Source organism: Aptenodytes forsteri, unplaced genomic scaffold (genome assembly GCF_000699145.1).
Source record: "Aptenodytes forsteri isolate BGI_AS27 unplaced genomic scaffold, ASM69914v1 Scaffold166, whole genome shotgun sequence".
In the NCBI taxonomy this organism is placed as follows: Eukaryota; Metazoa; Chordata; class Aves; order Sphenisciformes; family Spheniscidae; genus Aptenodytes; species Aptenodytes forsteri.
This window is the reverse complement of record NW_008796110.1, coordinates 4,000,542-4,016,335: the sequence shown is the minus strand read 5'-3', so window position 1 is coordinate 4,016,335 and position 15,794 is coordinate 4,000,542. Positions and strand designations below refer to the sequence as shown.

The following is a 15,794-nucleotide window of genomic DNA, read 5'->3' as shown; positions in this document are numbered from 1 at the left end:
GGCATCGGCACGCCACCCCTAGGCTCATCTCTAGTGAGCCTGGTTTTATCCCCTTCCCCCTTCAAACCTAGTTTAAAGCCCTCTCAATGAGCCCCACCAATTCATGAGCAATGAATGGTAGAGCAGATACAGATACAGAGCAGTCACAGATTTTACTGCCTAGACTTTAACATCATTCCTCATGGAAGAGCACATGAGGAATCATGTTCTGTTAGAAAAGGCAAATCCACGATTGTATTCTTTAGCATTACGCTTACTTGCGGGCATCTGATATTCCTCCCAGCTGCCAATATCACAGCAAACTACACAAGGCTCATAGCTCATCTTCCTTATTATTCCTTGTGGATTACTAGAACACAAGCCCTGTTTCTTTGGAACTTTGTGTTGTTGCAGAGGTATCCTTGCTCCTACCATCTGAAATCAGAAGTTGGGAGAAGGCAGCCAAAACAGAAGTGGTATCATGTTCATTTTAGTTTGCTTCTTCCAAGAATGAACGTGGGTATGAGAGACCAAATAATCCAGACACAAATTGAATTTATCTATATGCTGTACATTTAAAAGCACATTATTATGTTATTATGCATGCTATTCATGCATCAGGCATTAACTGAAGCGGAAATCAGAAATTACAGCATAACCAAAATGTATAATATTGAACTCCCAGCTGTAGGCTAACCCATATGAACATTGCTGCTAATAACAATCTGCAATTTGCGTTCTTCTGTTTTGTCAGTATAAAATGAAGTGTAGTAATAAGAATGGCTTACTGTCTGTATTTTGCACTGTCAGCACCAACTAATAAACTTTTGTCTTGTTAAAAATAAAATTCTGAGCTGTAAAGATTGTCCCATGAATATAACAAGATACCGGGCACTCAACATTTATTAAGGGAGATCCAAACCAAAGGATAGACTGAGTAAAGCATGCCGGTGTACATAAGCTAGCCTATTTTGAAATACACTTTACTGTTCTGAAATCAAATTATATTGGTGCTCAAGATCTGATAGCTTACAACTTTTCTATTTCTTTTATGACACCTGGTCATACTCCATTCCACAAATTAATGATTTGTTTATTCTTCCTGTTTATGAATAATACTTCATTTTAACCAAATTCCATTGAAATGGATATCACACTTTCAGCTTCTATATCTGAGAGGATAAAGAGAGATATCAGATTTTCAGTGTACAGATCATCTTAAAATTACCTATAACGTAATTGCAAACAATAACTTTGGAGTAGCTACTGTCCCATCATCATCTGTGACTAAGAACCATGCAAGCAAATTGCATCAATCCTACATATAATGCCAAGATCCTAAATATAGCCTTCCTAGCCAATAAATATGAATTTAATGAATCCTTTGTTTTTTCCACTGTAAAATTCTGTCAACTTTCTCCATGGTTTTGGCTATTTATTCTATAATTATATGTCTGTTCAAGGAGCTGTTAAGTTTAATGGTGAAAAATAGGTTAGGAAGGTACCTAATAATTCATGGCATAAATACCCAAACAGTAATTAACATGATGCAAATCTTGATCACCATTACTGTAATTTCTTATTTCAATTTATAGATTTTATGTGCTAATATAATTATATCCACTTGGTTTCTCAAAAATTTCACAGTTTTCTTCCAAAACACATTTGTCTTGTGTCAAATGCATTTATTAATACGTACTGAAACACTAATATTTCCTGTTCTCACTCCTGCTTTATCTCATTGGAGTAGCTGTAGTGGAACATTTCCTTTAAATTTAAAAGCTAAGCTGCTAGGTATAGGCCAGACTAATTCGTATTTTTCTTTTAAGGTTGGGGTTGCACCTTGATGTTTTCCTGGAGAAAATATAGTACTTCTCAGAAATATCTTTCTGATCCACAGATTAAAAAAAGTTAACCATCATACAAAGGATTGTTCGTATTATTCCTAAGACAGAATAACTTTTTAGTTGTTTAATTGAACAACTTTTTGACTGTTTTTAAATAAGAACTAACAATGTGTCCTCCAGAATTTGAGCACTGAATAAAGAAAAGTTACTTTTCTTTATATTTTATCTTTCAACAGCAACAACAGTGAAATATTTTCTGCAAGAAAATAAATTGTACAGCTGACTTATACTTTTCATACAGGGGAGCAGGTGAACCTGTAGGTTGTAACTTGGTTTTCTGTGAAAACAAAAGGAAATCGTATTGCCATTTTGATCTCATTTGAGTCAAAGTATGTTGCAGATCATTTCTTTCAAGCTTGCTCTGCTATGGAGATACTGAACTGTGGAAGGAAGAGTGAGAAAAAAGAACAGGCAAATTAATTCACCTCATTTCTGAAATTGCTATTTACAAAAAGTATATCTTTAATAATTCTTAACATAATAGAAAAATGTAATGCTTTGTATTTGTAATAGCACATGTTTTAACTACCAAATGTATGTAAGCAATGGAAACAGCAAATCAGCCACTTCCACAGGTTTGGAGGAGCCGCTGATTTAGAATATCTGTCCAATGATTTTTGTAATGTGAACAATTTTGGTGCTGAATGTGTCTAGATGGGAAGTGCAAAATTTTTGTCAAAACAAGTGTTTTGTCATGCACTATTCATATTGAGTTAAAAAATTCCCATTCTTGTCTGTTTTTTTTTTAAAATCTTGCTAGAAAAGTAGTTAAAAGTAACAATAATTTCAGTGCTAAATGCTGCAGTGTCTCTCACTGCACTGTCAGCTGCAGCCCGTGTAGCATACTTGAGACCTCTAAAACCACCAAATTTAAGCCTAAAAAAAACAAAAGAAAAAAAATCCTGCCTCTTTAGGCTCTCATTTTGCCACATCATTTTTCTTTGTATGCATAATTTTTCTGCTTTCACCTACTCATTCTCTTTACTATAGAAAATGCAATGATTTGATGTTTGATCATCTTCAACCATAAGCCCCAGTCTGTTCACCATTTTTACATTTCTGTTAGAGGAACATGGGCTGATACCATAATTATTGGCAAAGTCCTTTACCACAGTTGCTTTCCCTTCACTGCAAAAGTACCCACTACCAGCAAGGAGGTGGATGTTTATTTCAGGTAAAGATTTACCACTGTGTCACAGAACCCACTCTAGGCAAATTTATTTTTCTACTTCATTTTGGAACACATTTGGTATACTGGAAATGGCACCAAATTTCTCTCGCAGGTTTTCCACTCTAATCACGGTCTCTGTTAGTTAAAGCTTTTCTTTATGAGATAGTAAATCTCCAGGTTTACATGGGAGTGAATGTTATAACATTTATTACGCTAAGCAAACATCTAGAGATTTTATTTTAGCACTATGTATTGGAACATTTACTTTCTGACAAAATATCAAGTCTACAGAGTTTTGCACCACCAGGACTCGATTTTCCACAGCAATTAGGAAATCTTTTCTTTTTTGCCTTTTTGAAACCAATACCAGAGTGTATTGCTCTCCTTGGTGCCTCCTTTTGCATCTTTCCAGGTTTGATTCTTGGTTTAAATCTACTGCATAAATCTACCTCAATAGATTTCTTCATTCTTCATTAAACCACCTCAGGAGGTCGTCTGGAAGAGTTTTGTTATTCCCTATCCATACAGGGATGTGCTACAGAGCTGGAATGAGCAGGAAGACCCACCAGAACCAGTTAGGCAGCCGACTGCTCCACAGGACTAAGAGATTTACCAGCACTCACCTTTGCACATCTCGGAGCTGGACCGGAAATACAATGTTCAGATCTTCGGTAACATCTCTCTCTCTCAACTGTTTCAAGAATCTATACCAACTCTGTTGTTTTCTTTAGAAACATACTTTAACTGTAGAAAACTAGGTATCTATAATCTTCAGGTTAGAAATCACACTCACAGTGCAAGTCGTGAGATGAAAGGCCAGGAAACAAAAAGACAGACGAGACTCACAGAATCTCCCTGACACATCTGACTACATCGATACGTCAATCTAGTTCAAAACACCTTAAATCCAGGTCTGACAAACATTCTGTTGTTAGTGAAGTATTGTGTCAATGTGGAATTTATGAAGTGTGGCATATTACTAACTACAATTGCATATATACAGACAGAGAGAGAGAAAATGTGAGAAAGCAAGCAAGCCGCTGTACCAGCAGTGCAAGTTACCCCACAGCGATCTAACAATAAATCTTTAATTTGACGAGGAGGCTCCATTCAGTCAAACAAAAGTAGAGTTAAATCCATACTTATCTGCTTCTGGCTTTTTTACTGAGGCTCCCAAAGAGAGTATTAGTTGGTACTAATTGCTGCTAGTTCTTCTCCACCAGTAATTGGACAAATATCATAAGCATTTCCTTTTCTCTTATGAGCACAGAAATACCCATCCATTTGGCAATGACTGACACGAGGACGCCACACTAGAAAATCATGGCCTTAACGTTAACAGTTGTCTCACACACCCCAAAAGCATGTTTATTTTCTGTCTTTTGCACACCTTACAAAATAATATGAATACTCCAGCTTCTTCCATTAATGAAAGTTTTTGAAAAAGGATGTTGAAATGTTACTGCACAACCGACAGAAGTTTATTATGCAGCATCAAGAATTTAATAGGGTAATGATTATACCTTATATGTAACATTACAACCACTATTTTATTCAATATATATTTACATATATATTCTCAATTACATCAATGGGATCTGGAATTCAAGTTTGAAACCACAAGGGGAAGAGTTTGTATGTTTGTACCTTTCTATAATGCTTATAATGTGGTTTAGGTTGCAAATATTTTTCTTGGGGAAAAAAAAAAAATCTACATTTTCTTACTTCTCTATTTGAAAATTACTCATTTATTTTGATGGAAGTACAAGGAGCATAATTTCCTCCATCAGAGCAAGCACATTAAATTGCAATTGAAAGGCAATGCATAAAGAAGGTTCTAAACAAATCGTAATGTCCTTTTACAGTAGAAGCACAGATAAACCCAGCGCTCAGGCAAACTAAACTGTGAGCATGGCCAAGTATCTTGACCTTTCATCACTAAACTCATCTACTCTTTTACATGTCTTGACTCTGTTCTTCCCTGTGTTCCTGTGACTCCACTATTTTACGCAGAAATCGTGCTGATTGCACTGCAGATTCATTGTTTTACAATCCCTACTACAGAAACACTGATGCTTTGCATAAATACTTTCAGGACTGTCAGCTAGTGAAGGAGCATTACAATAGTAAGGCTGAGGTTCTCATCAAAATCTTCCTAAAACTACAAAATATAGATATGAGAAAGATAATTTGTTCCACAGAGATGGATGACAGTAGGAAGTACAGAAAAAAGGGAAATTTTGGTATAAGGATGGAAACTCATACAATTGCCTTTAAGTGTCACCTTTGATTCCACCTAAGCAGGGTCTATACTACTGTCCCTTACTTTTTCTTTTTCTTTTTTTTTTCTTTTACCATTTTTCATTTATTTCCATATGTATGGGAACTTTTGACTCTGCACACTAGCGGTTTGAAAGGCAGACTAACAAGCCATCTCTTCAGCACTTCCCCTACAGAAAAGTTGGGTGTTCAGCACATGCTGCATGCACTAAGTAGCCTGGCATTCAATTTCTGAATGCATTGTTGAGTCACTGTCTAGTACAGCCACTCAGACAGAGTGAACCTTTTTTTTTCTCCTGATTCAGCAGCAAAATTAAAGGCTTTTAGGCTGGTTGTTACAAAACATTGGCAATCCCTTCTTGGAACTCTGCTCTGAAGAACTGAAAGCTCCAAAATGGATCCTTACTTCGGCAATGGCAAGGATACAGTGTTTTGACGGATATGCTATATTGTCTAGCTGTCGAAAGGGGCTCTACTAATATGAAAGGGAGAAAAGAATAATCTGATCATATGGTGGTTTTTTCAGGGTTTGCTTTTGGTAAAAATAATAACTTTTAAATAAAGGAATTGAGAGCTCAAAATTACTAACCATTTATCACAGAGCTAATAATGAGCTAGACACAATCACGTACTTCTTTTTAAACATAAAACATTATTAATATCTGAAAAAAATTACTTGTAAAAAAAAGACAAAATCGTGAATAGTTTTTCTTTAAAATAAAAAAGGGTCTAATACAAACCAGAAAGGAAAACCAGAAGAGGAATTCTATGCATAATAAGCAACTAAGTAAAAACATTCATTTAGGCTTTCTACACTGAAAATGAGAAAAGTGCACTCCAACACTACAAAATGCTATTATGACAAGTATTGTCATCACAAACATAAAACAGTACGAATAAATTATTACTTAGTCTTGCTTTCCCATTTCACTTTCAATACAGGCAACCAAGACAAGTCAGGGTGAAGATTTTCAAGGGTATGTAATGAGACTGACACACCGCCAGGCGCTGGGAACCATTGCTACATATTGTGTGAAGAATTCATGAGAGGCATTAACTGCTCTTTCCCACTGAGTTTCAAACCCAGCTAGGGGCTGGTGATGGACACAAAGGCAAGACATGGTCATTTATGCTCTCGAAATTTCTATATGCATATTTACTTTAATTTTGCCTTGAAAAAGATAATTATGAATCCATCACAACATTATTAAAAGTTGCAAATCCTATTTATTTCACGTTATTTAGTATTTGTGTGACACTTTAAACCTTCAAAATGTTGTACAACTGTTGATAAACTGACAGTACTTTGATGAAGCAGATAGATGTTGTCATCTCAGTCTAAAGATGTGGGAAAACAAATCACAAAATAGACTGACGTATCTGAGCCTGCACTGATCTGAGCCGATCAGGGAAGACTCAGGAATCAAATCAGAAAATTTCAGTATTCCATCTGGCATCACACCACTTCTCTTTTATTCTGAAACCCCTTTTACTCCTCTTTCTGACTCCTACTGTTCTTATCAGCTGTCCACATTATTCTGCCTTTGTTTCTGCTGTCCTCCTACTCTCAATCTGCTGGTATTGCTTTCAAGTAGGCACATTAACCTGCAGATGCATACCTTATATGCTACGTAGTTATTAAGAAATTTCAAGATCTATAAATTCTTTTCTTCATCTGTTCAGTGGACTATTCTGTACTCTAAAAGTACTGGATCTCTTGACACCTCTGAGGATCAATGCACATACTAACACAGCGACAGCAAAGAAGAGTCTGCCCATGGTGGGGTGAAAAACAGTTTGAGATGTACAAAGTATTCTTAGCTGAATAGCACTCAAAAGCAAAAACTTCTTTCTTTTAAACCCTTTTCCTCAACCTTTCTCTTCACCCAAAACAACAAACCAAAACTAAATAAAACCATAAAATTTGTTCCAATTCAAACACTGTATCTAGCCAAATGTTTAGCAATTATTTTGAATGTACCTGTATTATATTGCTTACAACAAATATAAGCAAATTTTTGCAAGGTGTCTTCAAGCCAAGATACAAGAATGGTATATTTTGAAAATGTAAAATGGGACATTATGATCACATCAAAATTTAAAAGAAATCCAAAGGAACTGTTTTCACATCAACTATTGCCAACAAACAATAATTCAATTTTCCAAAGACCACTTTGAATGACAAATTTCAAATCCACTCTACCAGAGTATTCCAGAAGGAGACTGGAAGTAAAATTTGAGGTAATCCTTCCCAACCCCATCTTTTTTTTCACAGACTGCCATTCCTCTACATGATACTTTACAGGCTGCCTTTGCCTTCACTTTGACCCAGCCAGAGACCATGTAGCTATATTAGTATGAGGCTTAGCCTGATCCAAAACATTTTTCTTCTAAGCAGGATTTAATTGGCTTTGGCTCAACACCACACTATTCATAGCCAAATGCTTTCCAGTTTGAAGCTGGATCACACATCTATAGATGCTTTAGCGCAATGTTAGAGAACGCTTAATGTCTGTCTGCAAAATATTAGTCACATTTGCTGTGGACCAGGTGGGAATGAGAATGGAAACAGATATATCATGTACATTAAGCAGCATGTAAACAGTCTTTCTCCAAGCCCTGATTGTTATAGTGAAAGGGATAACAGTGGGACGTGCATCTTCAAGCCCCAAGGTTTCCAAAATGCATTATGAAATAAAACTGGTATCGGTCTTGCAAGAGACATGTAATGTCATTATACATTATACATTATACATTGCAAGAGACATGTAATGTCATTATACATTTTAAAAGAAGACAGTCACCCCAAAACAGCTATTCTTTCTAGCAGTGATGCTAGATGAGGAGGGTTAATATCCTGACTCTGAACAGAGAATCTATTAATCATAAAGCCCTCATCCCACCGGCTTTCTGCCTGGGGTCTAAACGCTGCAGCAGAAGGTGGTGCACCAAAGCTGCCGTCTTCAGAAGTGCAAACATCACACCAGGGCAGAAATCCTGGCTGAATAATAATTCAGTCAATTATTAGCATGCTGAGCACACAGGAGCAAGGAGAACAACCAGGATTTAGCCAGAACAATCAAAAAGATTAAGGTGAAGAAAATTAAAAAAAGATATGTCCTGGTGGCAGAAGGATTATGTTTATTGCTAACTATCCAAATAGAGTACAGATTACAACCAACTTTAATTATCTCTTTCCTCCTCTCATCCCAATTTCTTCCATGCCACACTTGTCTTGATCTGACAAGTGAATATTCCCTTCTAACAGCAGCGGTTTTTACAAGTCCCTTAGGTGGATAGACTTATGAGAGAATATTTTGGGAGTTAATCATAGAATCACTGTAAAATTTAGGCTGGAAGGAACCTCTGGAGTTCATCTAGTTCAAACCCTGCTCAGAGCAAGGCCAGTTAAAATCAGGTTGCTCAGGTTATTATCCAGTCGAGTTTCAAATTTCTTTTAATATTAAGAGCCTGTATGTAAAACATATTTCTCTGTGATGAGAGGTGAAAAATCTCTTAGACAATATAAAATAGTAATCAATGACAGAACATAGCATAGAAACTTACTTATTTTAGAAATCCCATATCTTTTTCTTGTGGATATCATATTGCTCTTTATATTTGAGCTGATTAGGTATTATTTCCTTTCTTTAAAGAAGCAAGCCATTGATCAGGCATCAAGAATAACTGAATAAAATTGTCACGTAAATTTTCAGCTGAATCCATATTCCTTTTGTGAAACTCTTCCATCATTAATCCAGAACACAGGCTGGCATAAATGTGTATTGTTTTCTTCTCTATCTTTTCCTTTGCAGAACCAAGAAAACATCAGATAATTTCCTACTGGCAATTTCTTTTTTCCTCTTTGCAGCTGGATACTAAACCAACATATATGGTATTTGCTCATAGCATCCAATTTTTTGAAAGGTAATTTCTTCCACCCTATTTTGTCAATTACTCCAATCATGACAATCCAAAAAAGAAGGACTTACTGACATATGACAAGATGAAAGCCGTGATGGAATTTATCCTTTAAAGATATAAAGATGAATCTTAGAGCAAATGATAATAATCATTATGCAACCCAGTCAAACCTACTTTATGAAAGCAGACACACTCTGTTTTCTGTCATGATCCTTATCCCACTGGCTCCCCTAAAATTCCAAAATACTTATTAAAGGATCACGTTCGCCTTCACTAAGTTTTCAACATAGTCCACATCAACATAATTATGTCTCTCAGGCTTTAGCCTCTGAAATGATCTTACTAATAATACACAGAGGTTCTCTAACATACAACCTCACTTTTGTAAATGTTGCATAAAATGTATTTACGTGTTGAAGAAAATAAGTCTGGATGCCAAAAGTAGGCTGAATAATTCTACTTTGTTATTCTCTGTAAGATCAACGCTGGATTTCACTGCACTTATCTGTAAGTAAAAAACTTCCAGAGGTAACAGTCAAAAGAACAGGTGAAATCCATCAAGTAAAAGACTCTGTTCAAGAAGCTAAACCCTAAAGAGGATTTATCCTCAGAGGATATAATAGGAAGCATATGAACAACAAGCTAAGCATGGTTAGATCAGGCACTATGAAACTGCAGTCTCATTATCCCTCTGTAAAAATGCCACGTGCAAATATACTCATTTCAACAAAGCACCCAGACAAACAACAGAAGAAACCCCCAAACCCTTAGGAGAGTTGGTCAGCTTGCCAGCGACAGACCAGTTTGATTACTGCCTATCTGATCAGCAAACACTTGTGTTTCTGTCCCTTGTTTCTTCCTATGTTTAGTCTCTAGTTTTATACTTAAGATTCAAAGCAACATGAGGCAGGGACAACCTTTTCATTCTGCTTTTTCTCCTGTGGAAGAGCAGTAACATGGATTCCTACACATGAAAACAATACAAGGAATGATTACCTTAAACTGACAGTTTAATTAAAGTATTACTGACCGAAATTAATCTCATTTATGCAGATGTATCAGACAAAGAGCAGTAGCAGGTGGGGGAAAAAAAAAAAAGAGTAGGTGTGCCTTCTCTTTCCTTACATACTGTACATCTGTGTCGTGCAACCACAAGTTAGGTGACAGCTGTAGGTATGATCATCTTTGTTTCCCTTAATCAAAAATAAAAATTAGAAAGTTGCAGGGACTATGATAAAGAAATAAAACTAGCTGATGCTTGGAACATGATTGTCACAGGTTATAAATGTTGTCTATCCTTTTTCCCTTCAGAAATATCATCTTAGGTCATATCCTCAAAACATTCTATTAAAAAAAGTATTATTTTTTTCATGAGCGACCATGTCATTTAAGGAAGTTCTAAATTTTAGAAATTAAGCTTTTTGTTTCTTTTTTTTTTAGTGTTCTATAAAATTTTTGCTAAGTAATCTTTAATTATGTATCCGCAAGTACTCATACTTCAAACACTTTATGGAATTAACGATGGTAGAATATTGCATAAAAATAACGTGAGCAGCATTTACTTTATTTGTGCAGTCTTGACGGAGGTTCCCTGCCTCCTCTGGTCAGATATTTAATCATGCATTCTTCACATAGTTCTAATATATAACAGCCCTTTTTATAAGGTTATGCAATCACTGGCAGCAAAATATGATCATCTTATTTTTCTTGTTTACGTGAAGAATATCCTAACTCCATTAAAATTTTCTCATCATGCAAGAGATTATCTTTTTCTATTGCATAAATATGTGACAACAGAATGTCATTTTTAGTGATAAAAGATAGCATATTCCCATCTTTTATCTTTAGGCATGATTATACATACCCAAAAGATGACACCTACAAGAAACCACATTATTTAATATTCAGAATGAATAAAAATCAATGATAAGAAAACATGTGGACACCAGACTCCACAAGACTAAAAGCTAAGCCACATCAGTAACATCTGAAAAATGAAATTAGCACTGGATTTTGCAAGATGACCCCCTGGGGCATCACAGCAACAAAGTTATGCAAAGCTTCATACAACTGAAGGGGTCCTCTAAAGGCTCTGCTTACTGATCTCTGGCAGAAAAGGTCACAGGCTATGTTGGAAGGATTTTCAGCAGGGCTAAAAGGCAGGAAACAGTTGGAAGGAATGAAGAAATATTTCATAGGCGGTAAAAAAAATTTTACAGGGTTTGCATGTGAAGCTGTGCAACTGATCTGTTTGTAAAATTGTCCAAGACTTAAGCTCAGTCAAACTATATTGTTCTATAGCATTTGCATTTTAGAATGACCATTAGCTACTCAGTAACTTACATTTAAACAGTGCTTTATTTCGCTTGTTAAAGAAGGAAATGAAGCACTTCAATATAAACTCACAAAATTATTATTCAAAGAGAGAGAAAGCAGACAGGGGTTAAAAGTAGTAAGAAACCAGAAAACATTTCTTACTGATAAACTGTCAGATAAAACTGTGCTCTTCTCTCTGGGACTCTAATTAGGTCTTGCTGCTTTAAGAAAGAACATTGTTTCTAATTTCCTTATTGCTCTTACGGAAGCATTCAGGGATTCAGAGGAATACACTTAAATACATATTCATAAAAATAATTGAGAAAATATTCAGCATTTTGGAATAGTGGATAAATCCTGAATTACGTCTCCACTTGACTCATGCTTCCATTAATCTCCACTCTAAGGTCACACTGGCTTGCACTCCACTTTGAAGCATTCGTCTGAGTATCTTGTTTTCTCCTTTTCACTGTCAAAGCTTTTGAAACTTCTGACTGAATAGTAGCATTGCACTGCATACACTGATGTTTCACAGATGAAAAAAAATAGGCATAAATAATTCTTTACACTGCTTCTTTTCACAAATGGAGCTACCAGTTCAAAACGATAAACCAACTACAGAAAATGTGTGACAACCACATGATTTGGAGCTCTTGCCAGCAGTCTCCCACAGCAGGCTGGTGGTAATCATTCACTTTCCATCACTGTCTCGTTCTACGCTTAGTATGAGAGCTTTGCTACCCTTTTCTAGATGCACGTCCTATATAAAATCTGAAGTTACGTTCTCATTTATCTGGGATTTGTCAGCGCAAATATGTTACTGCTAGTGATTTGAAGAGTTGAAGTGAACTACAGTTCTCGATTCTTTTTTTTTTGCAGTGAGTTTTGTGTTTTCTCCTCCAGCCTCACTGATTATTTTCATTCATATCAGAATGACAGCACTGAAAATTATCCCAGTAAGGAGCCAGCTCCAGCAGCAGGCAAAGTAGGCAGTAGCCTAGGGCAGCCGACAGCTTGTTTTTACTGTATCAGAAAAGAGATGGACTGGCTGTGCTTGCCCAGCTGGTCACTGGCCTCTACTTACATGACTTTGCCCATTGCTGCCAAAGGACTGAGAGGGAAAGGAGGCATCTGTCTTCCCAGTAGTAGTACCTTTACTAACATCAGCAGGAGCAGAAAGTCACTTCTGTTTCCACCTCTTCTCGTATCTCCTCTTTGCAGGACAACATCCAACCCTTCACCCAGTGACTGACCCTCCCCATCACCCTAGCAGGTCCCTATCAGACAATAGTGATGAGTGCTGGAAGAAGCAGGGGGGCAAGAGGAGGCAGGCGACTGCATGGGGCAAGGGCTGTGTTAGTCATAAAAGTAAGAAAGATCTTAGAAGGACTGGGCACAGGCTGGGATAGGAGAGAGAAAAGAGACACCTTAAATCTTCTGAAACTTGGGGACTCCTCCTTGCTTATAACAGTATTTCGTAGGCTCTCTTTCACCAGTGCAATTTTCTGGTTAAAATCTGCCAAGCCCTCTTAGTTCCCTCTGCCATCAACCAAAAAAAAGCAATATTACTAGTGTCAAGAAAACCTGATTTGGCTCTAACAGAAAAATTAAACTGTGGAATAAAGAGTCTCCCATTCCATAGGCAGCTTCCTCCATCTTCTTTACTGTTTGCCCATAATTTGCTAATTTCATGCCTGTCTAATTTAATATCCTCCTCCGTTGCCTCAAACTACATCTCTATATATGCTCACAAACTGCATGTCTCTATATGCTCATAATCATACTGTATGCCAATGTCTCATAATTACTCTTGCCAGAAACGGAAAACAGTACAACTCAGAAGAGCACAAGAACTAGATAGATTTTAGAGCTCTGCCAGCCGTGACCCTTCAGGTTACACTGTTTTGTAGGACAGCAAGTCAACAGCACCAGTAACTCCCATTCCTGTCCTTCCAGTATACAGTTCAGGGCATCTCTCAATCATCCACTTCCTAAAGATGCGTAATTTTTTCCATACAAATCCATATGAATTTGGTTCAGACAACATCACTTATATGGAATAGCCTATAACCTGTCTTTCTCCCATATTCAATCAACTCATACCTATTAAGCCTGAAATCCGCTAAATCAGTTTACAAGCTCAGAGCAGATCCTAACATTACCCCTTTTCCTAGAAACACTCCAGTTGTTCTCCTATTGACTCCATCTATTCTGAAACTTCCTTTTCACAAAGTTTCTACTTTGACAGGTAGGAAAATCAACTAATCTGTTATTAACTTTTAACAGAGGTATCTATACACATTGTATACCTTCTGATTGGTTTTACAACCTTTACCTTAACCTGCAGCCCTCGGTATGTAATAAGTAAACCATGGACTGACCATGAACCATCCCTACCATGTTTTGTCCACCATATCTGGAAACAGCTAGAGAGAAACAAAACCCTTAACATCTGCAAACTCTTTTCTGGAAAGAGCATGATTGTGCCCAAGACTCAAGAATTTGTGTATTCTAGCTGATTTAGGGAGATTTGAAGACTCATACCAATGACATCAGGGGTTAATCGAGTATTTAAAACAGAAGCTAACAAGTTCAAGGGTGAAGAAAAAGAGAGACACACCACCAGAAGAAAGGGGAACATTGACTGTGACAGTAGGCAAAGGTTGGAGGCACTCGTTGCAGGAAACAGTATGAGTAACTCTGAGTTTGAAGAGAAAGCACAGCTTGGAGATGTGCCCTCCATGAGAAAGCCTTGCGACGACTCTCATGGGACTCCGAGCCACCAGAGAACACCCCAACAGGTCCACAGATGAGGAGGGGATGTTGCATACCCACTTATGACCTTTCTTCAATGCATATATCCATGTGTCTTTTAGACTATTGTTTTTAGAAGTTCCTCATGTACTACATGCAAATGGTAAGACTGAGCATTCCTATGCCCTGGAGAAGGAACGCAGCCAGGGACTGCGACAAGTGAATTTTACATCTTGTCCCACATACTTAGAATTCTGCAAAGCTGTCTGAATGTGTTCCTGGAGCAGGCTGCTGGCTTACTTGCCAATGAAATTTGCTGCAACTAGGAGAAAGTCCACCAAATTAGACCTCCTCCTCCTCCTCCCAACCCCAGAAGAGGCAGATAAAACTCTGTGCTTATAATTTTGCCTAACAGAAGTCTGTATTTGTGGTCTGAATGGAATAGAAACTACCATCCCAACTCCATTGAAGATGTTTTCCCTGATACTGTAACAACTGTAATTTTAAAATTGTTCACAAGGCACACTATGGTGCCAGTAAAACCCCAACACGCTGTCTGGAAAGTTATCTACAAAAGATTCCAAACGACATTTTAATCGAGAGAAAAGTGTCTGAAGTCAGTGTGTAAGGTCAAACAAATCAACCAAAAACCACACTTAATTTTCTTCCTCTCTGCCACTCTTGACTGGTTCAACTACAGATGGCATGATGTTATCCCCCTCCAAGTCAGTTTGCTGACTGCCTCCCTCAAGAATTAATTGAAAGAAGTGGATCCTATAATTTAAAATGAAATAGGCTCAGCAGGTGACTAAGCTTTGTCAAGATTGATTACTGAGTATTGATTTTCCACCAATTGTACAAGTTACACTCCACAAGGCCACCTGCACATTAACCTAGAATACGTAAAATCACCTCAGGCTAACATCTATCGAGAGGTTTGTATTTTCAGAGGATGCAGGTAAGAACACAATGCTGTAGTCTCCAGCTCTTTTTCCTCACACATACATTCATTGGCATTTATTTGGACAGCTTTCACACTTTGTACTTCACCATAAATAACTATTATTTGTATTTTCATTTTTCAAAAAGAATTTAAGATAACTACCCAGGAAAAAACTTCGTATAACCTAGCGCTAACTTAATTGTAAAAACCATAAAGATACTCAGTTAGGTTCTCCCATGATATGAAGGAAAGAGATGCTGGATGCAGCGACAGCAGAGCAGCTTACTGTGGCCTGGAAGCTTCTGCTTGGTCCGTCTGAAGCTTCTCGCCCCCTTCCACTTCCATGGTGCAGTAGACTATTCGATTGGGAGCGACTGACTTTAAACCTTGTAACTCCATTATAACAATCTGAGGAAAAGAAAGCAAATAGTTTATCCTTCAGAAAACATGACATAGCGCAGCTATTGCAATACTAAGCTCCATGCAGGTAAAAAAAAAAAAAAAAAAAAAAAAAAAAAAC

The 15,794-nt window shown here is 37.1% G+C and overlaps 1 protein-coding gene across 1 annotated transcript in view; it reads right to left on the bottom strand.

Moving 5' to 3' along the window:
- The window catches only part of CADPS2 (calcium dependent secretion activator 2), a 347,118-nt gene that overhangs the window by 169,241 nt on the left and 162,083 nt on the right, over positions 1 to 15,794 (bottom strand). The window contains exon 6 of the mRNA XM_019474039.1: positions 15,561 to 15,682. Coding sequence (XP_019329584.1) covers positions 15,561 to 15,682 — 122 coding nt within the window. The remainder of the gene's footprint in view (positions 1 to 15,560; positions 15,683 to 15,794) is intronic.